The 21,846-nt window shown below is 53.8% G+C and overlaps 3 protein-coding genes across 3 annotated transcripts in view; all 3 read left to right on the top strand.

Annotated features, from left to right (window-relative positions):
- Positions 1-2,052: 2,052 nt before the first annotated feature.
- LOC102458123 (olfactory receptor 7A40-like) overlaps positions 2,053-21,846 on the top strand; it is a 30,924-nt gene continuing 11,130 nt past the window's right edge. The window contains exons 1-3 of the mRNA XM_025184479.2: positions 2,053-2,134; positions 11,084-11,165; positions 21,603-21,684. The gene's annotated coding sequence lies outside the window, so the exon portion shown is untranslated. The remainder of the gene's footprint in view (positions 2,135-11,083; positions 11,166-21,602; positions 21,685-21,846) is intronic.
- On the top strand, positions 5,972-6,898 carry LOC102458833 (olfactory receptor 6F1-like). The gene has a single exon (XM_006122763.2). The coding sequence runs from the start codon at positions 5,972-5,974 to the stop codon at positions 6,896-6,898; it is 927 nt and encodes a 308-aa protein (XP_006122825.1).
- LOC102458611 (olfactory receptor 6F1-like) lies at positions 14,284-15,478 on the top strand. The gene has a single exon (XM_075912276.1). The coding sequence runs from the start codon at positions 14,284-14,286 to the stop codon at positions 15,208-15,210; it is 927 nt and encodes a 308-aa protein (XP_075768391.1). The 3' UTR covers positions 15,211-15,478.

The raw sequence follows: 21,846 nt of genomic DNA, 5'->3' as shown, positions 1-21,846 counted from the left end.
TTGCACAAGAAGCCATGAGTGTAGACATAGCCATATATAAGAGAGTTTGTGCATCTGCCTGTCTGTGACTCCATTTGTTCAAGAATTCTTCCGTAAGGGTAAGAGCTTTAGGGCCACCAAATTTGATATAAAGCTTCCTTTCACCCGGACTTACAGCAAGGTCAGGGATTGGTTGTAGCAGGAAAACGGAAAGTGCCAGGAGTGGAAGTGTTTTCCAGAATGAGGAAACGAAGGGGCAGAGAGGAGGCACAATAAACTACAGAGTGAGCACTGCGGGCAGTGAACAGGGGGGTCGCTACACTGCAGAGTGAGCACTGGTGGCAGTGAGCGGGGGGGTCGCTACACTGCAGAGTGAGCATTGGGGGCAGTGAGCGGGGGGGTCACTACACTGCAGAGTGAGCACTGCGGGCAGTGAACAGGGGGGTCGCTACACTGCAGAGTGAACACTGGGGGCAGTGAGCGGGGGGGTCGCTACACTGCAGAGTGAGCACTGCGGGCAGTGAACAGGGGGGTCGCTACACTGCAGAGTGAACACTGGGGGCAGTGAGCGGGGGGGTCACTACACTGCAGAGTGAGCACTGCGGGCAGTGAACAGGGGGGTCGCTACACTGCAGAGTGAACACTGGGGGCAGTGAGCGGGGGGGTCGCTACACTGCAGAGTGAGCACTGGTGGCAGTGAGCGGGGGGGTCGCTACACTGCAGAGTGAACACTGGGGGCAGTGAGCGGGGGGGGGTCACTACACTGCAGAGTGAGCACTGGTGGCAGTGAGCGGGAGGGTCACTACACTGCAGAGTGAGCACTGGGGACAGCTGCACTAATAAGACAGCTGTCAGCACTGGCTGCGGCTCTGCCTTTCCCCAGCCAACGGAGCGGGTTTGTGGTCCCCTTGCCCCAAACACTGCCAGGGTGGGAGCCCTTCCATCCTTGGGCCACTCCAGTCCCCCTGCCCCAGACCCTCTGACCCCACCCTGGGGACCACCCTGCAAAGAGAGGCTGAGGCCAGGAACCATATCCCAGCTCCAGAAACAGAGGAGGAAACAGAGGAGCCACTGGGGCGGAACGCCCCCTCGTGGACAGTCTGCAGGCCACGGGGCAGGTGCTGAGAACTTCGTGCAGGGCTGTGGGGGCACGTTGGGGTTCCCCCCGATCCTGCACCCCCCTAGCAGCCAGAACAGACTCCACCAGCCAGTAGAACAGGGAAGGTTTATTGCTTCTCCAGGATACAGCCCAGCATAGTCGTAATGTGGCTACAGGAGACAGAGCCAGGATGCCTCAGCCCCCTTGGGATGGGGGGCCTAAGCCCCTAAACTCCCAGTCCCCTCCTTAGTCTGTCCCCTTCATGGTTTCCCCCCAGCTGAAACTGACCCCTCCCCTGAACACTCCCTGCCTTTGTTCAGTCCCTGCCCTCAACAGGTAGGACCGGTTGGATCTGTGTGACCTCAGGCAGCGCCCCCTGTTGGGCCGTGCTTACAGAGTCCAGTAGGGTCACCCACAGCCCAAAAACAGCAACCAGTGAATACCTGCCCACTACATCACAAGGGCAAGTCTAGGCAGGCAGGCCTGCGAGTTTACCAACCCCACGCTGGCTGGTGGGAATTCAGGCATCTTCGCTGAGCTCTGGCCATTGAGGTAGTTGGTTAATGGTCCCTCAGGCAATTCCCCCTCGTCCTGAGAAAGTCTGCGACTGTCTCTGAAGAGCGGGTCCCAAGGGGGCCTCCGAGCTGCTGGAATAAGCCCTCCTGAGTCAAAGACTCGTATTTTGCCTGACTAGAAAACGAAAGAGGAGGATATAAAAGAAAGAGGGAGGAGTGGAGAAAAGTGCCGAAGAGGAGAGAGAAAGAAGACAGAGGCATATAAGACAGAGATTGTTCCTTTTCAATTCTCAGTGAATGCTGACAAGTAATGAAGGCTGCTTGATGGCAGATCGTAAGAGCGGGCTGAGGGCGTGAATGCTGTGAACATGTTCCAAAAGCGTGTGTTAGAGACACAGCCTTACTGTCTGTTTTTTGACCAATAACAACAGTGTGTTGTTTTTTTTTCTCCATGCTTAGGAGACGGCGTTTGTTTTGCCCCTGATATAACAGCAATGATGTTTCCTTTCCAGGATGTACCCACAGACCTGCCCCTTTCATGGTGAGTAGGTCTGCTCCGAGCACCTGGGAGTTACACTGGTTCTCATGAAATCACAACGGGATGGAGGCGTTTTTATTCCGAGCATTCAAATGTTTACTAGTTTCGATTCCTTGCACAGAGCACATTTTGCAGTCTGCTTTGCTTTCATTGTTTATGGTGGTATTTTTGAGGCTTGGATTTTGAACGGATTTTAGAGGGGTGAGATGCACAAATCCCACTGAAATTCAATGGGTTTGGGTTCCTAATTTCCTTATGTTGCTTTGAACATGCAATCCTGTGTAATCCTGTGCTTCTATGTTACTTTCACTCTCGAGGATAAAACCGTGTTAGTCCATTTCACTTGTATTTCATAGTCAGTTTCTGGGCACTTTCCCTTCTCGCTGTGTTGCAGATCTAAGCAGGGCCACGGTTGGTTCCTAATTCCCTTTGGCTCATTTGCACACACAATCCAATGCTTCTGTGATGGGCTCCCTCTCCACTACAAACACCTGTCAGACAATTTCACTTGTGTTTCATAGTTCGGTTTTGGTCCTTTCTTCTAGTCTTGCCAACTATGCAGGGACACTTGACACCTTCCAACATAAAATTATCTTTCCCTGCATTGACTCTGTGTACGTCTAGACTACAGGCTTTTGTCGAGAGAAGTGTTGTCGACAGATACTGTTGACAAAGAGCGTCTAGATGACATCCAGTTCTGTCGACAAAGCAAGCCGCTTTGTCGACATGATAGTGTTGACGCAAAGGACAGTGTAGATGCCATAATTCCTTCTGTCATCAGAACTCTGTAGAAAGAAGGCATTATTCACCGTAGAATGAGGTTTACAGCCGTCGACAGAACTCAGCGGCAGTGCAGACGCAGGTATAGTTTTGCTGACAAAACTCTGTAGTTTAAACACACCCTGAGTCATATCTGGCAACGTTAGAGAGGAAAATGAGTGATGAGTGTTCATAAAAGGAGAGAAAGAAACATGCAGACAGCACATCTCAGCTCTATGCCATCGAGTGTACCACCGACATACGGCTTTACTACATTTGCTTCCGTTCCTCTTGGGAAAATAACCTGCAGACAGAGCGGCTTGCAGACAGACTCATTAAATTGAAGAAAATTATTGCATATTTTAAATTAGGAAACCCTTTAAAAGTCCTTTTCAAACAGGCCTGGGAGGGTTACGTTTTTACCAATAATGAGGATAGAAGTTGATTTCACTGCATACCCACAGAACGACATGAAACTATTTCTGTTCATAGTCCAAACTGACAGGTAGACAATGTAAGTGAAATGCTGCTTGAGAACGCTTTCGATTTTAGTTGAAGGGGGTTTGCTTTGTGCTTTTGGATGCTGATGCTGTTTCAGTGGTTAAAAGCCTTAAACATTCTGAATCTTAACATCTTCTTTGATTAAACTATTAATCTTTGAACCACCCCAATTGTCTGACCCTGAGCACAACTGTGAATATTTAATTGATACAACTAGAAGTAAATCTTCAAAAGCCAGATCAGAGCATAAATACTGTAGCAGAGTCTCTGGTCTCTTTTTGCCAGAAGCTGGGAATGGGTAACAGGGGAGGGATCACTGGATGGTTCCCTGTTCTGTTCCCTCCCTCTGGGACACCCGGCATGGGCCATTGTGGGCCGACAAGACACTGGAGTAGATGGATCTTTGACCATTCTCACATTCTTACTTTGCAGAACGATGAACATTTAAATCCATCAACATAGAAAAGCAAGGCTTAAACTAAACCTTGAAATTAGCCAGAACAAATATGGGAAACCAGGAATTATTGATATGCACGTGAAAGACCTAAAGCCGGGTTTGTAAGCAGGGGGTGAGAAGCACAGCAAGACAAAATCTTAGAAATGGTTTTACATCAGGTCTGTAAGAACCATGTGTCGAGTGGCTGGCCCAATACCAGCTGCTGAAGCATTTACCAAAATATCCGTGACTAACCCTTTACAGAGCATTTCTCAATGGACCCGTCATACAGAGGATGCCCAGACTGGGAGGTGAATAGAGTCCGGAGGGCTGGGTGTCTACATGGCAACCAGCGGTTCAGGGGAGGGAGGAGTGGAGTACTTGGTGTCAGCAGTAGTAACAACAGACTGTCCTTCAGTCGCTCCAGCCAGGGTCCAGAGGCTGGTTAGAGTCCAGGCCCCTGGAGATCTCTGGAGGGAGACAGAAACCGACCCGGGAGAATGGCTTTAGGTTTCCGGGAGGGCTGCGTCCGCGGGAGGCAGGGGAGCTGCACAGGTGGGCAGGGGTCTGAGATGAGAGGGGTTTAATGTCCCTCCCGCTCACCTCCTGGTCTCCTGCGGGCTGCTTTTCCAGCTGTCAGGCTGCACAAGTGACTGAGGAGGCTGCACGGTGGACGTGTGTCTGAGCCCCTGAATGGGCTGAAAGGTTTGGCCAGGCTGCACATCCCCAGGGCATTGACAGACACCCGGTGACACTTCATTGCTGCAGATCAAAATACGGGCGGTGGTTGTCCAAATGGGACAGCCACGTTGGCGCCAGACACACGATCGTGGGACCTAAGTCGTCCCCTGCTCCTCGTGTGCTCCCAGCTCTGGGGCTCAGAGTAAGGGGATGGGAGCTAGGGTGCTTGAGTCCCAAATCAGTGCTGGGCAGGTTGGCGCAGTGCAGCACTGCACACGGGCTGGGTTCAGTGCTCCTTGCTGGAAGAGGTCGTTGGGCAGGTCGGCGCAGTGCAGCACTGCACACGGGCTGGGTTCAGTGCTCCTTGCTGGAAGAGGTCGTTGGGCAGGTCGGCGCAGTGCAGCACTGCACACGGGGCTAGGTTCTGTGCTCCTTGCTGGAAGAGGTCGTTGGGCAGGTCGGTGCAGTGCAGCACTGCACATAGGGGCTGGGTTCTGTGCTCCTTGCTGGAAGAGGTCGTTGGGCAGGTCGGTGCAGTGCAGCACTGCACACAGGGGTTGGGTTCAGTGCTCCTTGCTGGAAGAGGTCGTTGGGCAGCTCGGCGCAGTGCAGCACTGCACACAGGGGCTAGGTTCTGTGCTCCTTGCTGGAAGAGGTCGTTGGGCAGGTCGGCGCAGTGCAGCACTGCACACGGGCTGGGTTCAGTGCTCCTTGCTGGAAGAGGTCGTTGGGCAGGTCGGCGCAGTGCAGCACTGCACACAGGGGCTAGGTTCTGTGCTCCTTGCTGGAAGAGGTCATTGGGCAGGTCGGAGCAGTGCAGCACTGCACACAGGGGTTGGGTTCAGTGCTCCTTGCTGGAAGAGGTCGTTGGGCAGCTCGGCGCAGTGCAGCACTGCACACAGGGGCTAGGTTCTGTGCTCCTTGCTGGAAGAGGTCGTTGGGCAGGTCGGTGCAGTGCAGTATTGTACCCAGGGGATGGGGTTTCACGCTTATTTCTGGAAGGAAGCACTGGGAAGGTCGGTGCAGTGCAGCACTGCACATAAGGTCTGTGTCCTATGTGACTGCTGAAAGGGTGAGTTAGGCAGGTTGGGCTGGAGTTTCAAAGGTTCCATGCTCCTTGCTGGAAGAGGTCGTTAAGGAAAGTATTTATCCAGTGCCCACCACAAACCAGTGGGAACAGGGCACCCAAGTCCATCAGACTACTTTAAAAATCGGAGTTCAGGACTGCCTGGTTCTGTCTCTAGCTCTGAAAGGGGCGTGGGGTCAAGTGTCTAGATGCAGAAATTGGATGGCAGGATTCCTGGTCCTAGACTCAGCTTTGCTGCAGGTGACCCACTGGGAAACCCAGGGAAAGCCCAATACATCCTAACAAGGCCGTAGTAAGAGTAGATCACTCTCTGGCCAACCTCCCTGTGTATTTCACGGCTCTTGTTTCTGTGGTTTCAGCAGCTAAAACTGCCTGAATGGCACAGCAGAATCACAGTGCGGTGACGGAATTCATCCTCCTGGGATTCCCGGGGAGTCCGTATTTGCAGATCTCCCTCTTTTTGATCTTCCTCTTGATGTACATTGTGACGTTCCTGGGAAACATGGCCATTATTATCTTAGTGGTGACGTACCGCCGCCTCCACACTCCAATGTACTTCTTCCTCGTCAATCTCTCCTTCCTGGAGATCTGTTACACCACCACCTCTGCTCCAAAGGCCTTAGCTATCTTCCTGGGGAAAAGCAAGACCATCTCCTTAACGGGCTGCCTCCTACAGATATACTTCGGATTCTCCTTTGGCTGCACAGAATATTGCCTTCTATCCGTCATGGCCTACGATCGCTATCTGGCCATATGTTACCCATTACGTTACAGCACCATTATGAACAGCTCCTTGTCAATTCAGCTGGCAGTTGGTTCTTGGGTGTCTGGTTTCCTGGTTATGGCTCTTCTGCTCTCTCTAATATCCCAGTTGTCTTTCTGTGGCCCTAATATCATCGATCACTTCCACTGTGAGAAGAATTCCTTGATTGTCCTCTCTTGCACAGACATATCCATCATCCAGATATTGGATTTGGCCCTCTCAGTCATTGTCATCCTGGGCTCGTGTGTGATAACCCTCCTTTCCTATGTCTACATCATCTCCACTGTCCTGAAGATCCCCTCAAGGAAAGGCCAGCAAAAGGCATTGTCCACTTGTTCATCCCATCTGGCCGTCGTCCTCCTCTGGTACGTATCCACCATTTTACTCTTTGTCAAGCCTTCTGCGCGGCACTCTTTGGAACTGACCAAGACAGTCAACATCATCAACACCATTGTGACACCGCTTCTGAACCCTTTCATCTATGCTCTGAGAAACAAAGAGATGAAAGAAGCCATGCAGAACATACTGCGTGGGAGGTGAAACGTTTCAAAATCAACAGGGTTGATTCATGGTTCAAATATTTGGTACCTCAGAGTGTGTATATTCCTCCATGAATCACCATGACACGTGCTTTCCATTGGGACAGTAATCACTAAGCCCAGGAAAAAACATCTGAGAACTTTGGACAAAGCTCTCCCAGTGGAGACCTCCTGCCTTTGAACTAAAGAAGGAGCCACCCACAGGACTGGCATTTAATTGCTAGTCTCGATGGCATCGCAGGCTCACAAGATGGGTTAAAGGACCTGCCCTCCAGTCCCTGTGCTTTGTCCTCATTTCCAATTAACGACAGGAAGGTTTTGTAGCGCTCCGATGTACGAAAAAATCGTTCATATTGGTTTATGATTTCCAATATGGCAATGAACGTCCTTCAAGGAGAAGTTTCTTGCTCGTGAGCAATTGATGTCTGTTATTGTGTATTTGCCTTACAGCCCAGTGATCACATCAGAATACAGATTACGTTTTGTATTGTATCTTCTTAGTCCCAATCCTCTCTCCTGATTCCAGCAACCCCAACCCCTGCCCTGACTCCAGCAACCCCCACCCTCTACCCTGACTTCTGCACCCCACCCTGTTGGAACTGAAAGTTTTATTCTTTTTATATTTGTATTTTAGGTTTAGAAATGTAGCAATGTAGTTGAATGCTGTAGCAATACTATAGTAATGCAAGGTAATAGATAATCATCTAATCTATAAAGGAGAACGTTCGTAAGTTTTTTCACTAATATCTTGGACACTATAAGAGCTACCGCAACCAAACTTTGCATGGGGTAACTTTTCATCCAGGAGAAGGTTTTAAGGTACTTTTGGACCAGATCGGGCCTAAGCTCAAGCTGTAAAAATAAAAAACAACCCGCCGTGCTGCAGGGGCCTCCCCGCCCACCCTTGGTCCTGTGCTGCACTGTCTGGCACTCGCCCCCTCCTGCCCATGAGGTTACATAAGCAACTCTTCACCCCCCCATGCCAGCACGCAGTGCCCCCACCCCTATGTGCACAATGGCTCAGGCACCCGCCCTGCCACTGTCTCTGCCTCGATAGAGGACAGGGCCATGGCCTCAGGGTAGCGGGTGGCAAAATCCACCAGCACCAGGATGTATTTCTTTCCCGTCCAGGTCGCTCTGCTGAAGGGTCCCACAATATCCATCGCCACCTTCTGGAAAGGCTCCTCTATGATGCCGCTGGAGCCCCCACTCCTCCACCTTCCTGGGGGAGCCATTCCTGGTACAGGAGTCCCCCCTCCCACAGGAATCTGTCCTGGCAGCCTCCCCCCAGGGACTGAGCTGCGCCCAGGTCAGCCCAGTCCCTCAGGGTCCGCAGGGAGGGATCCGCCCGCACCTCAGCCTGGAATTCAGCAGCTGGGGCAGGGATGGGGACCTGTTCCCCCCCATTGCCTGGGTCCAGAGTCCCAGCTCGGCCGGGCTCCGTGTCTGCTGGGATGTGGCCCTGAGCCCCCAGCCAGGAGCCCTCCCCTGGGTCAGGGTCGCCAGCCCCTCACAGGCTGTAGCTACAGGTGGTGACCAGGGCCCTGGGATCCATCTGTCCACTCCTCTAGGTCACCCCCCATCAGCACGTCCGTGGGCAAATGCCGGTGCCCCCCACTTCCCTGGGGCCCTCCTTGGCCTCCATTTCAGATGCACCCGGGCTACAGGCACCTTAAACGGGGACCCGTCTATGCCCTTCAGGGTCAGCCGAGTGCTGGGTACCATGTGGTCTGGGGCTGCTACTTGGGGCCAGGCCAGTGTCACCTCCGCCCCCGTGTCCTAGAAACCCGCCACCTTCCTACCATCCACCTCCAGGAGCATGAGGCTCTCGCTCTGCAGGGGCCGCCCTGCCCCCACCTGGTACATGGAGACACCTGCCTCTGGGGCATCAGGTCTCTGGGAGGGGTTGGCCTGAGCCACCTTTCCCCCACTCTGAGCTGAGGTTTGCCTGCCGGCCCCTGCCTCTGGGGGGCCTGCCCTTCCCCAGCCCCAGCCAGTTACCCCTGGAAGTCTCAGGTAGTGGGACCTGCCCTGGTGCCTGGGGCACTGAGCCCTCTTGTGGCCCCTTTGCCCGCAGCGATGGCAGGTTAGGACCCGCGGGCCCCTTCGGGTCAGTTCTGTCCGGGCCCTGCCTGTCTCTCTGGGGCGTGGATGGCCCCTGTCTCTTGGGTTCGCCCTGTAGGTGATTTCCTCCATTGCTCAGCGGAGAACCTGTCCCTGCGCGATTCCCGTTCTCTCCGGGACTCCCGTTCACACCCGGACTGACTCTCCGTGAACTCGTCCACCAGCCTCCCGCCCTCCTGGGGGTCTTCTGGCCTCAGGCTGGGCAGGCACACTCCATAGCACTGCTCCAGCATCATCAGGATCCAGGCCTCTGGACTGGTCATTCTCTTCCAGCTGGGTAATCAGCTGGGCCTTGGTTGCTCTCTCCACGGGCAGGCCTCTCTTTCTGTACAGCCTCACAAGGTCTGCCTTCAGGAGTCGGGCGTAGGCCATCTCATAAGAACATAAGAACGGCCGTACTGGGTCAGACCAAAGGTCCATCCACCTCAGTAGCCTGTCTGCCGACAGTGGCCAGTACAAGGTGCCCCGGAAGGGGTGGACCGAAGACAATAATCAAGCGATTTGTCTCATGCCATCCCTCTCCAGCCTCTGACAAACAGAGGCCAGGGACACCATTTCTATCCACTGGCCTTTTATGGACCTAACCTCCATGAAATTATTTAGTTTCTCTTTAAACTCTGTTATAGTCCTAGCCTTCACAGCCTCCTGTGCCAAGGAGTTCCATAGATTAACTATGCGCTGTGTGAAGAACTTTCTTTTATTAGTTTTAATCCTGCTACCCATTATTTTCATTTGGTGTCCTCTAGTTCTTCTGTTATGGGAACTATTAAATAGCTTTTCTGTATTCACCCTCTCCTCACCACTCATGATTTTATAGACCGCTATCATATCCCCCTCAGTCTCCTCTTTTCTAAACTGAATGGGGATATGATACGGGTATATAAAATCATGAGTGGTGTCAGAGGCTGGAGATGGATGGAACGAGACAAATCACTTGATCATTGTCTTTGTCCACCCCCTCTGGGGTGGATCCCCGGTGTGTAGACTCACCGGCTGAGTGCTGCAGCGCCCCATAACTCCCAGGAATTGCTTCGCTCTGCGTCCAGCACACCTGGCTCTTGCACGCCCCTTCCTTCTACAGCGCCCTGTCACTCGCTGCTGGAATCTCCATCCATGGGGTGCAGTGCATCCCACCCCTGACAACACTGTGATGGCCTTTCAGGGTTCCCCCCGATCCTGCACCCCCATAGCAGCCAGAACAGACTCCGCCAGCCAGTAGACTAGAGGGGGTTTATTGCTTCTCCAGAGTACAGCGCAGCATAGACATGGTGTGGCTACAGGAGTCAGGGCCAGGATGCCTCAGACCCCTTGGGATGGCGGGCCCAGGCCCCTAAACTCCCAGGCCCCTGCTTAGTCTGTCCCCTTCATGGTTTCTCCCCAGCCAAAACTGACCCCTCCCCTGAACACTCCCCGCCTTTGTTCAGTTCCTGCCCTCAACAGGTAGGACCGGTTGGGTCTGTGTGACCTCAGGTGGCACCCCCTGTTGGGCCGTGCTTACAGACAGAGGCCAGTAGGGATCACCCACAACCCACACACAGCAACCAGTGAGTGCCTGCCCACTACATCACAAGGGCAAGTATAGGAAGGAAGGCCTGTGAGTTTACCAACCCCACGCTGGCTGGTGGGAATTCGGGCATCTTCTCTGAGCTCTGGCCCTTGAGGTAGTTGGTTAATGGTCCCTCAGGCAATTCCCCCTCGTTCTGAGAAAGTCTGTGACTGTCTCTGAAGAGCGGGTCCCAAGGGGGCCTCCGAGCTACTGGAATAAGCCCTTCTGTTTCGCCTGACTAGAAAACCAAAGAGGAGGATATAAAAGAAAGAGGGAGGAGTGGAGAAAAGTGCCGAAGAGGAGAGAGAAAGAAGACAGAGGCATATAAGACAGAGATTGTTCCTTTTCAATTTGCAGTGAATGCTGCCAATTAATGAAGGCTGTTTGATGGGAAACCATTAGCACGGGTTGCAGGCGTGAATGCCGTGAACATGTTCCAGAAGCGCATGTTAGAGAAGCAGCCTGTCGGTTTTTTACCAATAACAACAGTGTGTCGTTTTTTCTCTCTGTGCTTAGGAGATGGCATTTGTTTTGCCGCTGATGTGACAGCAATGATGTTTCCTGTTCAGGATGCACCCACAGACCTTCCCCCTTCACGGTGAGTATGTCAACTCCGAGCACCTTGGAGTTCACATGAAACGTGATGGTGGCGTTTTTATTCTGAATATTCAAATAATTACTAGTTTCGATTCCTTGTACAGAGCACATTTTGCAGTCTGCTTTGCTTTCATTGTTTATGGTGGTATTTTTGAGGCTTGGATTTTGAACGGATTTTAGAGGGGTGAGATGCACAAATCCCACTGAAATTCAATGGGTTTGGGTTCCTAATTCCCTTATGTTGCTTTGAACAATCAATCCTGTGTAATCCTGTGCTTCTACATTACTTTCACTCTCCAGGATAAAACAGTGTTAGTCAATTTCACTTGTATTTCATAGTCAGTTTCTGGGCACTTTCCCTTCTCGCTGTGTTGCAGATCTAAGCAGGGACACGTTTGGTTCCTAATTCCCTTTGGCTCATTTGCACACACAATCCTATGCTTCTGTTATGGGCTCCCTCTCCACTACAAACACCTGTCAGACAATTTCACTTGTGTTTCATAGTTAGGTTTTGGTTCCTTCTTCCAGTCTTGCCAACTATACAGGGACACTTGGCACCTGCCAACATAAAATTATCTTCCCCTGGATTGACTCTGAGTCATATCTGGCAACGTTAGAGGGGTAAATGAGTGATGAGTGTTCACAGAAGGAGAGAAAGAAACATGCTGATAGCACATCTCAGCTCTATGCCAGCGAGTGTACCACCGACATATGGCTTTACTACATTTGCTTCAGCTCCTCTTGGGAAAATATCTGGTGGACAGAGCAGCTTGGAGACAGACTTATTGAACTGAAGAAAACTATGTCATTTTATAGTCGGGAACCCTTTAAAAGTTCTTTTGAAAGAGACCAGGGAGGGTTACATTTTTACCAGTAAATGAGGATAGAAGTTGATTTCACTGCACAACCAAGGTACGTCTAGACTACAGGCTTTTGTCCACAGAGGCTTTGTCGACAGATACTGTTGACGAAGCTTCTGTCGAAAAAGAGCTTCTAGACTACAGCCAGTTGTGTCAACAAAGCAAGCTGCTTTGTCGACACGAGAGTATAGATGCAAAGGACAATGTAGCTGCAATAACGCCTTCTGCCGACAGAACTCTGTCGGCAAAAGGCGTTATTCCTCGTAGAATGAGCTTTACAGCCATCGACAAAACTGCCGAGTTCTGTTGACATTATGTCAACAGAACTCAGCGGTAGTGTAGATGCAGGTAGAGTTTTGTTCACAAAAGTCCACTTTTGTCGACAAAACCCTGTAGTCTAGACACACCCCCAGAGAACGACATGAAACTATTTCCGTTCATAGTCCAAACCGACAGGTAGCCAGTGTAAAGGAAATTCTGCTTGAGCACGCTTTGGAGTTTAGTTAAAGGGGGTTTGCTTTGTGCTTTTGGATGCTGATGCTGTTTCAATGGTTAAAAGCCTTAAACATTTTGAATCTTAACATCTACTGTGATTAAACTATTACTTTTGGAAACACCCCAATTGTCTGACCCTGAGCGCAACTGTGAATATTTAATTGATACAAATAGAAGTAAATCTTCAAAAGCCAGAGCAGAGTATAAATACAGTAGCAGAGTTCAAAAAAGAGATCGGTGGTTGGTCCCAGGATGGGCAGGGATGGTGTCTCTAGTCTCTGTTTGCCAGAAGCTGGGAATGGGTGACAGGGGAGGGATCACTAGATGATTCCCTGTTCTGTTCCCTCCCTCTGTGACACCCGGCATTGGCCACTGTGGGCTGACAGGACACTTGAGTAGATGGATCTTTGACCGTTCTTGCGTTCTTATTGTGCAGAACGATGGACGTTTAAATCCATCAACATAGAAAAGCAAGGCTTAAACTAAATCTTGAAATTAACCAGAACAAATATGGGAAACCAGGAATTATTGATAAGCACGTGAAAGACCTAAAGCCGGGTTTGTCAGCAGGGGGTGAGAAGCACAGCAAGACAAAGTCTTAGAAATGGTTTTCCATCAGGTCTGTAAGAACCATGTGTCGAGTAGCTGGCCCAATACCAGCTGCTGAAGCATTTGCCGAAATATCCGTGACTAACCCTTTACAGAGCATTTCTCAATGGACCTGTCATACAGAGGATGCCCAGACTGGGAGGTGAATGGAGTCCGGAGGGCTGGGTGACTACATGGCAACCAGCGGTTCAGGGGAGGGAGGAGTGGAGTACTTGGTGTCAGCAGTAGTAACAACAGACTGTCCTTCAGTCGCTCCAGCCAGGGACCAGAGGCTGGTTAGAGACCAGGCCCCTGGAGATCTCTGGAGGGAGACAGAAACCGACACGGGAGAATGGCTTTAGGTTGCCGGGAGGGCTGCGTCCGCCGGAGGCAGGGGAGCTGCACAGGTGGGCAGGGGTCTGAGATGAGAGGGGGTTAAAGTCCCTCCTGTTCCCCTCCTGGACGCCTGTGGGCTGCTTTTCCAGCTGTCAGGCTGCACAAGTGACTGAGGAGGCTGCACAGTGGACGTGTGTCTGAGCCCCTGAATGGGCTGAAAGGTTTGGCCAGGCTGCACATCCCCAGGGCATTGACAGACACCCGGTGACACTTCATTGCTGCAGATCAAAATACGGGCGGTGGTCGTCCGAATGGGACAGCCACGTTGGCGCCAGACACACGATACTGGGACCCAAGACGTTCCCTGCTCCTCATGTGCTCCCGGCTCTGGGGCTCAGAGTAGGGGGATGGGAGCTGGGGTGATTGCATCCCATGTCAGTGCTGGGCAGGTTGGTGCAGTGCAGCACTGCACACAGGGGCTAGGTTCCATGCTCCTTGGTGGAAGAGGTCGTTATGGAAAGTATTTATCCAGTGCTCACCACAAACCAGTGGGAATGGGACACCAGGTCCATTAGACTTATTTAAAAATTGGAGTCCAGGACTGCCTGGTTCCATCCCTAGTTCTGAAAGGGCCGTGGGGTCGAGTGTCTAGATGCAGAAATTGGACGGCAGCATTCCTGGTCCTAGACTCAGCTTTGCTGCAGGTGACCCAGTGGGAAACCTAGGCCAAGCCCAACACATCCTAGCAGGGCCGTAGTAACTATTGATCAATGTCTGGCTAAGCCCTCTGTGTATTTCATGGCTCTTGTTTCTGTGGTTTCAGCAGCTAAAACTGCCTGAATGACGCAGCAGAATCACAGTGCGGTGACGGAATTCATCCTCCTGGGATTCCCGGGGAGTCCGTATTTGCAGATCTCCCTCTTTGTGCTCTTCCTCTTGATGTACATTGTGACGATCCTGGGAAACATGGCCATTATTATCTTAGTGGTGACGTACCGCCGCCTCCACACGCCAATGTACTTCTTCCTCGTCAATCTCTCCTTCCTGGAGATCTGGTACACCACCTCCTCTGTTCCAAAAGCCCTGGATATCTTCCTGGGAAAAAGCAAAACCATTTCCTTCACTGGCTGTCTCCTACAGATATACTTCACGTTCTCCTTGGCCACCACGGAATATTTCCTCCTGTCTGTCATGGCCTACGATCGCTATCTGGCCATATGTTACCCATTGCGTTATAGCACCATTATGAACAGGTCCTTGTCAGTTCAACTGGCAATTGGTTCTTGGGTGTCTGGTTTCCTGGTTATTGCTCTTCTGGTCTCTCTAATATCCCAGTTGTCTTTCTGTGGCCCTAATGTCATCGATCACTTCTACTGTGAGATGGATTCCTTGATTGTCCTCTCTTGCACAGACATATCCACCATCGAAATGTTGGGTTTGACCATCTCGGTCATTGTCATCCTGGGCTCATGGGTGATAACCCTCCTTTCCTATGTCTACATCATCTCCACTGTCCTGAGAATCCCCTCAACAAAAGGCCGGCAAAAGGCGTTCTCCACTTGCTCGTCCCATCTGGCCATCGTTCTCCTCTTGTATGTATCCACCGTTTTACTCTTTGTCAAGCCTTCAGTAAGGCACTCTTTGGAACTAACCAAGACGGTCAACATCATAAACGGCATCATCACACCGCTGCTGAACCCTTTCATCTATGCTCTGAGAAACAAAGAGATGAAAGAAGCCATGCAGAACATACTGCGTGGGAGGTGAAACATGGCCAAATCAACAGGGTTGCATTCATGGATCAAATATTTGGTACCTCAAAGTGTGTATATTCCTGCATGAATCACCGTGACACCAGCTTTCCAATTGGACAGGAATCACTAAGCGCATGAGAAAACGCCTGAGATCTTCGGACAATCATCTCCCCGTTGATTGGATCTGGCTATGAAGCAAGTCTCCGTTGGGTAGATTAGAAGAAGGGAGTCTATACTGGAAGGCAAAGACTCTGAGAATGACTTACAGGTCAGTGTGGTTAACCACCTGAGGAGCATGTTGCTGTGGCAACCAAAGGCCCCATAGGATACCTGTAGGCCAGGGGTAGAGGGTATCCAGGAGCTAAAAGAAGATTTAATATTTCTGTGCACCACCATGGTGACCACTATCAGACTGTGATTTCAAAATTTCGAATGAGCCCAAGGTAGACAGAAGAACGACGTCTGCTGATTGTCAGTCAGAGCTGGCTGCCTCGTTTCCCAAGCCATTTTAGAAATCTCTATAAAAACTCACAGAGTGCACACTGGGGAACGAGGTGGCCATGGGATCTGGGCCTGAACGAGATTCAGTGTACAGAGTGTGGGAAAATGAAGGCCAGCTGACTTTGAACTGAAGAAGGATGGTGACGTACCATCGCCTCCACACGCCAATGTACTTCTTCCTCGTCAATCTCTCCTTCCTGGAGATCTGGTACACCACCGCCTCTGCTCCAAAAGCCCTGGATATCTTCCTGGGGAAAAGCAAAACCATCTCCTTCACTGGCTGTCTCCTACAGATGTACTTCACGTTCTCCTTGGCCACCACAGAATATTTCCTCCTGTCCGTCATGGCCTACGATTGCCCACAGGACTGGTGTGTAATCGCTAATCTCGGTGACGTTGCGGACTCACATGGTGAGTGCACACAAAGGTTTAAAGGATCTGCCCTCTAGTCCTTGTGCTTTCTCCTCATTTCCAATTAACAGCAGGAAGATTTTGTAGAGCTCAGATGTAAGAAAAAACATCGTTTATGATTTCCAATATGGCAATGAATGTTCTTCAAGGAGAAGTTTCCTATGCTCGTGAGCAATTGATGTCTGTTATTGTGTATTTGCCTTACAACCCACTGATCACATCAGAATAAAGATTACATTTTTTATTGTATCTTCTTAGTCCCCAGTCCTTTGGAAAGTATTTGGTGTATTTCCGCTAGGATTGTTGAAAAGCGTGGCACCGAAGTGGCTTTGCAGTTCCCTAGTAATGAAAGGAATTAAATACTGGAACGGTATCCCAGGGGGTAAGACGGTTTGGCTTCCCAGAGGGGTTCCTCCGCCTCTGGGTCAGTGGGCGGCCACTCCGCCCCACTACACAAGCATGTAAAATAGATCCCCACGTCAGTACATCCATCACCCAGCGTTGCTTCAGGTCGGGGCGAGAGGCAAATAGTTCAAGTGGCCGGCCTTCCTCGGGATGGGGCACAGGATAAAGAGTTCACGGGCCCAGCCTTGCATCATGTCCAGGCTTGAGGAAAAGAGTTCAAACAGTTCCAGCTATAATGGCCTGGCCCTGGAGCAGGACAGGCGACCCCCAGGGTTAGGTCCGGAGGCCCTGGCCCTAGGTCCGGGCCGGCCAGCGAATAACCCCCATTTACAAACAATAGTTCCTTAGCCCTGGCCTGGGTCCAGGCCGGGCAGCAAACAGCTTTTTAGTTCTGGGGCTCAGGCGTTGTCCAGTGTGGACAACAACAGGCAGTTAGCAAGATACACGGGGGCAAAACCCTGGCTCAGGGCATGGGCTGTTCAGAGGCCCCGGCCTGATTCCAAACAAACAGTCGAACTGTTGAGCAAGCCCTGGCCCTCAGTCCGGGCGGGCTGCAGTAACCCAGGGATGTAAGTTCAGGAGCCCAGTCCTGGTGCCCTCGCTAGCACCCTCCCTTCCTGCAATCAGCCAGCGGGAGGGAGTGGTTGCTTTTCCCCATTCTCCTTCCTCCCCAAACGCGAACCCCTTTCCCTCGCGTCCTTCCCCCCCCATAGCGCCCACCTCCTCGGCTGCAGCCTCAACAGGGAGGGGTGGCTGCTAACCCCGCTTCCCTGGTTGCCCCTCCCCGAATACAGTACCTTCCCCTTTCCCCTCCTCCTCTGCCTGCTGCTAGCAGAAAGGAGTGGTTCAGCTCTGCCCCCTCCCTGCCACAAATGTCTACCTCAATCCTCGCCCCCCGTTAACCCTACAGTCCCCCCAATGCCACTAATGCTGCAGTCTGCTGTGGCTGACCCTGTGCCCACTCATCCCTCCCCTGGTTTTCAAGTACTGCCCCACTAGACACCCGCCCCTTAAGACCAGTTCCTGCTACACCACAGAGTGAGCACTGGGGGCAGTGAGCGGGGGTGTCCCTACACTGCAGCGTGAGCACTGGGGGCAGTGAGCGGGGGGGTCTCTACATTGCAGAGTGAGCACTGGGGGCAGTGAGCGGGGGGGTCTCTACACTGCAGCGTGAGCACTGGGGGCAGTGAGCGGGGGGGTCTCTACACTGCAGAGTGAGCACTGGGGCAGTGAGTGGGGGGGTCACTACCCTGCAGAGTGAGCACTGGGGGCAGTGAGTGGGGGGGTCCCTACACTGCAGAGTGAGCACTGGGGGCAGTGAGCGGGGGTGTCCCTACACTGCAGAGTGAGCACTGGGGACAGTGAGCGGGGGGGTCTCTACACTGCAGAGTGAGCACTGGGGACAGTGAGCGGGGGGGGTCGCTACACTGCAGAGTGAGCACTGGGGGCAGTGAGTGGGGGGGGGTCCCTACACTGCAGAGTGAGCACTGGGGGCAGTGAGCGGGGGGGTCGCTACACTGCAGAGTGAGCACTGGGGGCAGTGAGCGGGGGGGTCTCTACACTGCAGAGTGAGCACTGGGGGCAGTGAGCGGGGGGGTCGCTACACTGCAAAGTGAGCACTGGGGGCAGTGAGCGGGGGGGTCCCTACACTGCAGAGTGAGCACTGGGACAGTGAGCGGGGGGGTCTCTACACTGCAGAGTGAGCACTGGGGACAGTGAGCGGGGGGGGTCGCTACACTGCAGAGAGAGCACTGGGGGCAGTGAGCGGGGGGGGTCCCTACACTGCAGAGTGAGCACTGGGGACAGTGAGCGGGGGGATCTCTACACTGCAGAGTGAGCACTGGGGGCAGTGAGCGGGGGGGTCCCTACACTGCAGAGTGAGCACTGGGGGCAGTGAGCGGGGGGGGGGTCCCTACACTGCAGAGTGAGCACTGGGGGCAGTGAGCGGGGGGGTCGCTACACTGCAGAGTGAGCACTGGGGGCAGTGAGCGGGGGGGTCCCTACACTGCAGAGTGAGCACTAGGGGCAGTGAGCGGGGGGGTCCCTACACTGCAGAGTGAGCACTGGGGGCAGTGAGCGGGGGAGGGTCGCTACACTGCAGAGTGAGCACTGGGGGCAGTGAGCGGGGGGGGTCCCTACACTGCAGAGTGAGCACTGGGGGCAGTGAGCGGGGGGGTCTCTACACTGCAGAGTGAGCACTGGGGGCAGTGAGCGGGGGGGGTCCCTACACTGCAGAGTGAGCACTGGGGGCAGTGAGCGGGGGGGTCTCTACACTGCAGAGTGAGCACTGGGGGCAGTGAGCGGGGGGGTCCCTACACTGCAGAGTGAGCACTGGGGGCAGTGAGCGGGGGGGTCTCTACACTGCAGAGTGAGCACTGGGGGCAGTGAGCGGGGGGGTCGCTACACTGCAGAGTGAACACTGGGGACAGTGAGCGGGGGGGGGTCGCTACACTGCAGAGTGAGCACTGGGGGCAGTGAGCGGGGGGGTCCCTACACTGCAGAGTGAGCACTGGGGGCAGTGAGCGGGGGGGTCCCTACACTGCAGAGTGAGCACTGGGGACAGTGAGCGGGGGGGTCCCTACACTGCAGAGTGAGCACTGGGGCAGTGAGCGGGGGGGTCCCTACACTGCAGAGTGAGCACTGGGGACAGTGAGCGGGGGGGGTCCCTACACTGCAGAGTGAGCACTGGGGCAGTGAGCGGGGGGGTCCCTACACTGCAGAGTGAGCACTGGGGCAGTGAGCGGGGGGGTCCCTACACTGCAGAGTGAGCACTGGGGCAGTGAGCGGGGGGGTCCCTACACTGCAGAGTGAGCACTGGGGACAGTGAGCGGGGGGGTCCCTACACTGCAGAGTGAGCACTGGGGCAGTGAGCGGGGGGGTCCCTACACTGCAGAGTGAGCACTGGGGACAGTGAGCGGGGGGGTCCCTACACTGCAGAGTGAGCACTGGGGCAGTGAGCGGGGGGGGTCCCTACACTGCAGAGTGAGCACTGGGGCAGTGAGCGGGGGGGGTCCCTACACTGCAGAGTGAGCACTGGGGACAGTGAGCGGGGGGGTCCCTACACTGCAGAGTGAGCACTGGGGCAGTGAGCGGGGGGGTCCCTACACTGCAGAGTGAGCACTGGGGCAGTGAGCGGGGGGGTCCCTACACTGCAGAGTGAGCACTGGGGACAGTGAGCGGGGGGGTCCCTACACTGCAGAGTGAGCACTGGGGCAGTGAGCGGGGGGGTCCCTACACTGCAGAGTGAGCACTGGGGCAGTGAGCGGGGGGGTCCCTACACTGCAGAGTGAGCACTGGGGCAGTGAGCGGGGGGGTCCCTACACTGCAGAGTGAGCACTGGGGGCAGTGAGCGGGGGGGTCCCTACACTGCAGAGTGAGCACTGGGGACAGTGAGCGGGGGGGTCCCTACACTGCAGAGTGAGCACTGGGGACAGCTGCACCAGCAAGGCTGCCAGCAGCAGGGACACCAGTAGGCACCAGCAAAGCAGGCCGGTGCTTGGGGCGGCGCCTGTCCAGGGGCGTCATTTCAGCCAGTTTGCCGCCCAATGCGGGCCTGCCTGTGGCCGCCCAAGGCAATGGGGAACGCGTGCTCTTGCTGCCCCTCATCAGCGCCTCGGTGCTGGGCGCGGAGCGCGGGGGGAGCTGCCGCCTTGGTGGGGCCGGGCGGACGACACGCCCTTCCCGCGCCAGGTGATTCCAGCTAGGCCGGGAGGACGGGGAAGAGGTGTCGCTGCCTCTCTCCGGGAGCTCTATCGTGAACCCCTGGCCTTGCGCATTACATTTCCGGGCTGTGTCCACGCGCATCCACAGTGGGACCCGTGCCACGTTTCCCCCTCCCGCAGGGCGCTCCGACATTTCCATGCATGCTGGGGAAATGAGGGTTTGGTGGGGAGAGGGAAAGGAGATGGAGTTCGGTCAGTGGGGGGAGGTGGGAGACTGGGGCGGACTGGATCCAGTTGGGGGGGGGTTCGGGTTTGGCTGGGAGGGAAGAGAGGGTGCAGAGTGGATTGGGTGGGAAGAGAAGAAGTGGGGGGGACTGGGTCCGGTCACTGAGGGGTCGAGTTTGCCTGGGCGGGGAGAGAAGGTGGAAACTGGGTTCAGTGAGTGGTGGGTGGGGGGAAGACTGGATGCAGGCTGGGTTTGGCCAGTTGGCGCGGTGGGAGTCAAAGTGAAAGAGCTGCAAGGTGAAAGAGGCGTTTCCTCCTCGGTGCCTGACCTGCAGCAGCAGGCCAAGGCGGGGGGGGGGGGGGGGGGGGCGCCCAAATATTTTTTTGCTTAAGGTGGCAAAAAAGTTAGAGCCGGCCCTGGCTAGAGGTGGACGGGGCTCTGCCTGTCCCCAGCCAATGGAGCAGGTTTGTGGTCTCCCTGCCCCAAAGACTGCCAGGGTGGGAACCCTTCCATCCCCGGGCCACCCTAGACCCTCTGACTCCTGGGGACCACCCCACAAAGAGAGGCTCAGGCCAGGAACCATATTCCAGCCCCAGTCTGCAGGAAGGGGGAAGCCCTGGGAAGCCAAGTCCAGCCCCTGGAGACTTTGCAAACTGCAGGCCACAGGGGAACTGCTCAGAACTTGGTGCAGGGCAAGTCTAGGAAGGCGGTCCTATGAGTTTACCAGCCCCACGCTGGCTGGTGGGAATTCGAGCATCTTCTCTGAGCTCTGGCCCTTGAGGTAGTTGGTTAATGGTCCCTCAGGCAATTCCCTCTCGTTCTGAGAAAGTCTGCGACTGTCTCTGAAGAGCGGGTCCCAAGGGGGCCTCCGAGCTCCTGGAATAAGCCCTCCTGAGTCAAAGAGTCTTATATCGCCTGACTAGAAAACAAAAGAGGAGGATATAAAAGAAAGAGGGAGGAGTGGAGAAAAGTGCCGAAGAGGAGAGAGAAAGAAGACAGCAGCATATAAGACAGAGATCGTTCCTTTTCAATTCTCAGTGAACGCTGACAATTAATGAAGGCTGTTTGATGGCAAACCAGAAGAGCAGATTGCAGGCTTGAATGCTGTGAACACGTTCCGAAAGCGCGTTAGAGACGCAGCCTTACTGTCTGTTTCTTTACCAATAAAAACAGCGTGTCATTTTTTCTCTCCATGTGTAGGAGACCACGTTTGTTTTGCCTCTGAAGTGACAGCAATGACGTTTCCTGTTCAGGATGCACCCACAGACCTGCCCCCTTCACGGTGAGTAGGTCTGCTCTGAGCACCTGGGAGTTACACCGGTTCACATGAAATCAGAATGTGAGGGTGGTGTTTTCATTCCGAGCATTCAAATGATTACTAGTTTCAATTCTTTGTACAGAGCACATTTTGCAGTCTGCTTTGCTTTCATTGTTTATGGCGGTA

The sequence above is a fragment of the Pelodiscus sinensis genome, chromosome 30 (genome assembly GCF_049634645.1).
Source record: "Pelodiscus sinensis isolate JC-2024 chromosome 30, ASM4963464v1, whole genome shotgun sequence".
Classification (NCBI taxonomy): Eukaryota; Metazoa; Chordata; order Testudines; family Trionychidae; genus Pelodiscus; species Pelodiscus sinensis.
Note: the sequence above shows the minus strand (reverse complement) of the source record. Positions and strands in the feature narration are given on the sequence as shown.

Excerpts from the sequence above, each read along its gene's own strand:
- LOC102458833 (XM_006122763.2), top strand. The coding sequence starts at position 5,972 with ATGGCACAGCAGAATCACAGTGCGGTGACGGAATTCATCCTCCTGGGA.
- LOC102458611 (XM_075912276.1), top strand. The coding sequence starts at position 14,284 with ATGACGCAGCAGAATCACAGTGCGGTGACGGAATTCATCCTCCTGGGA.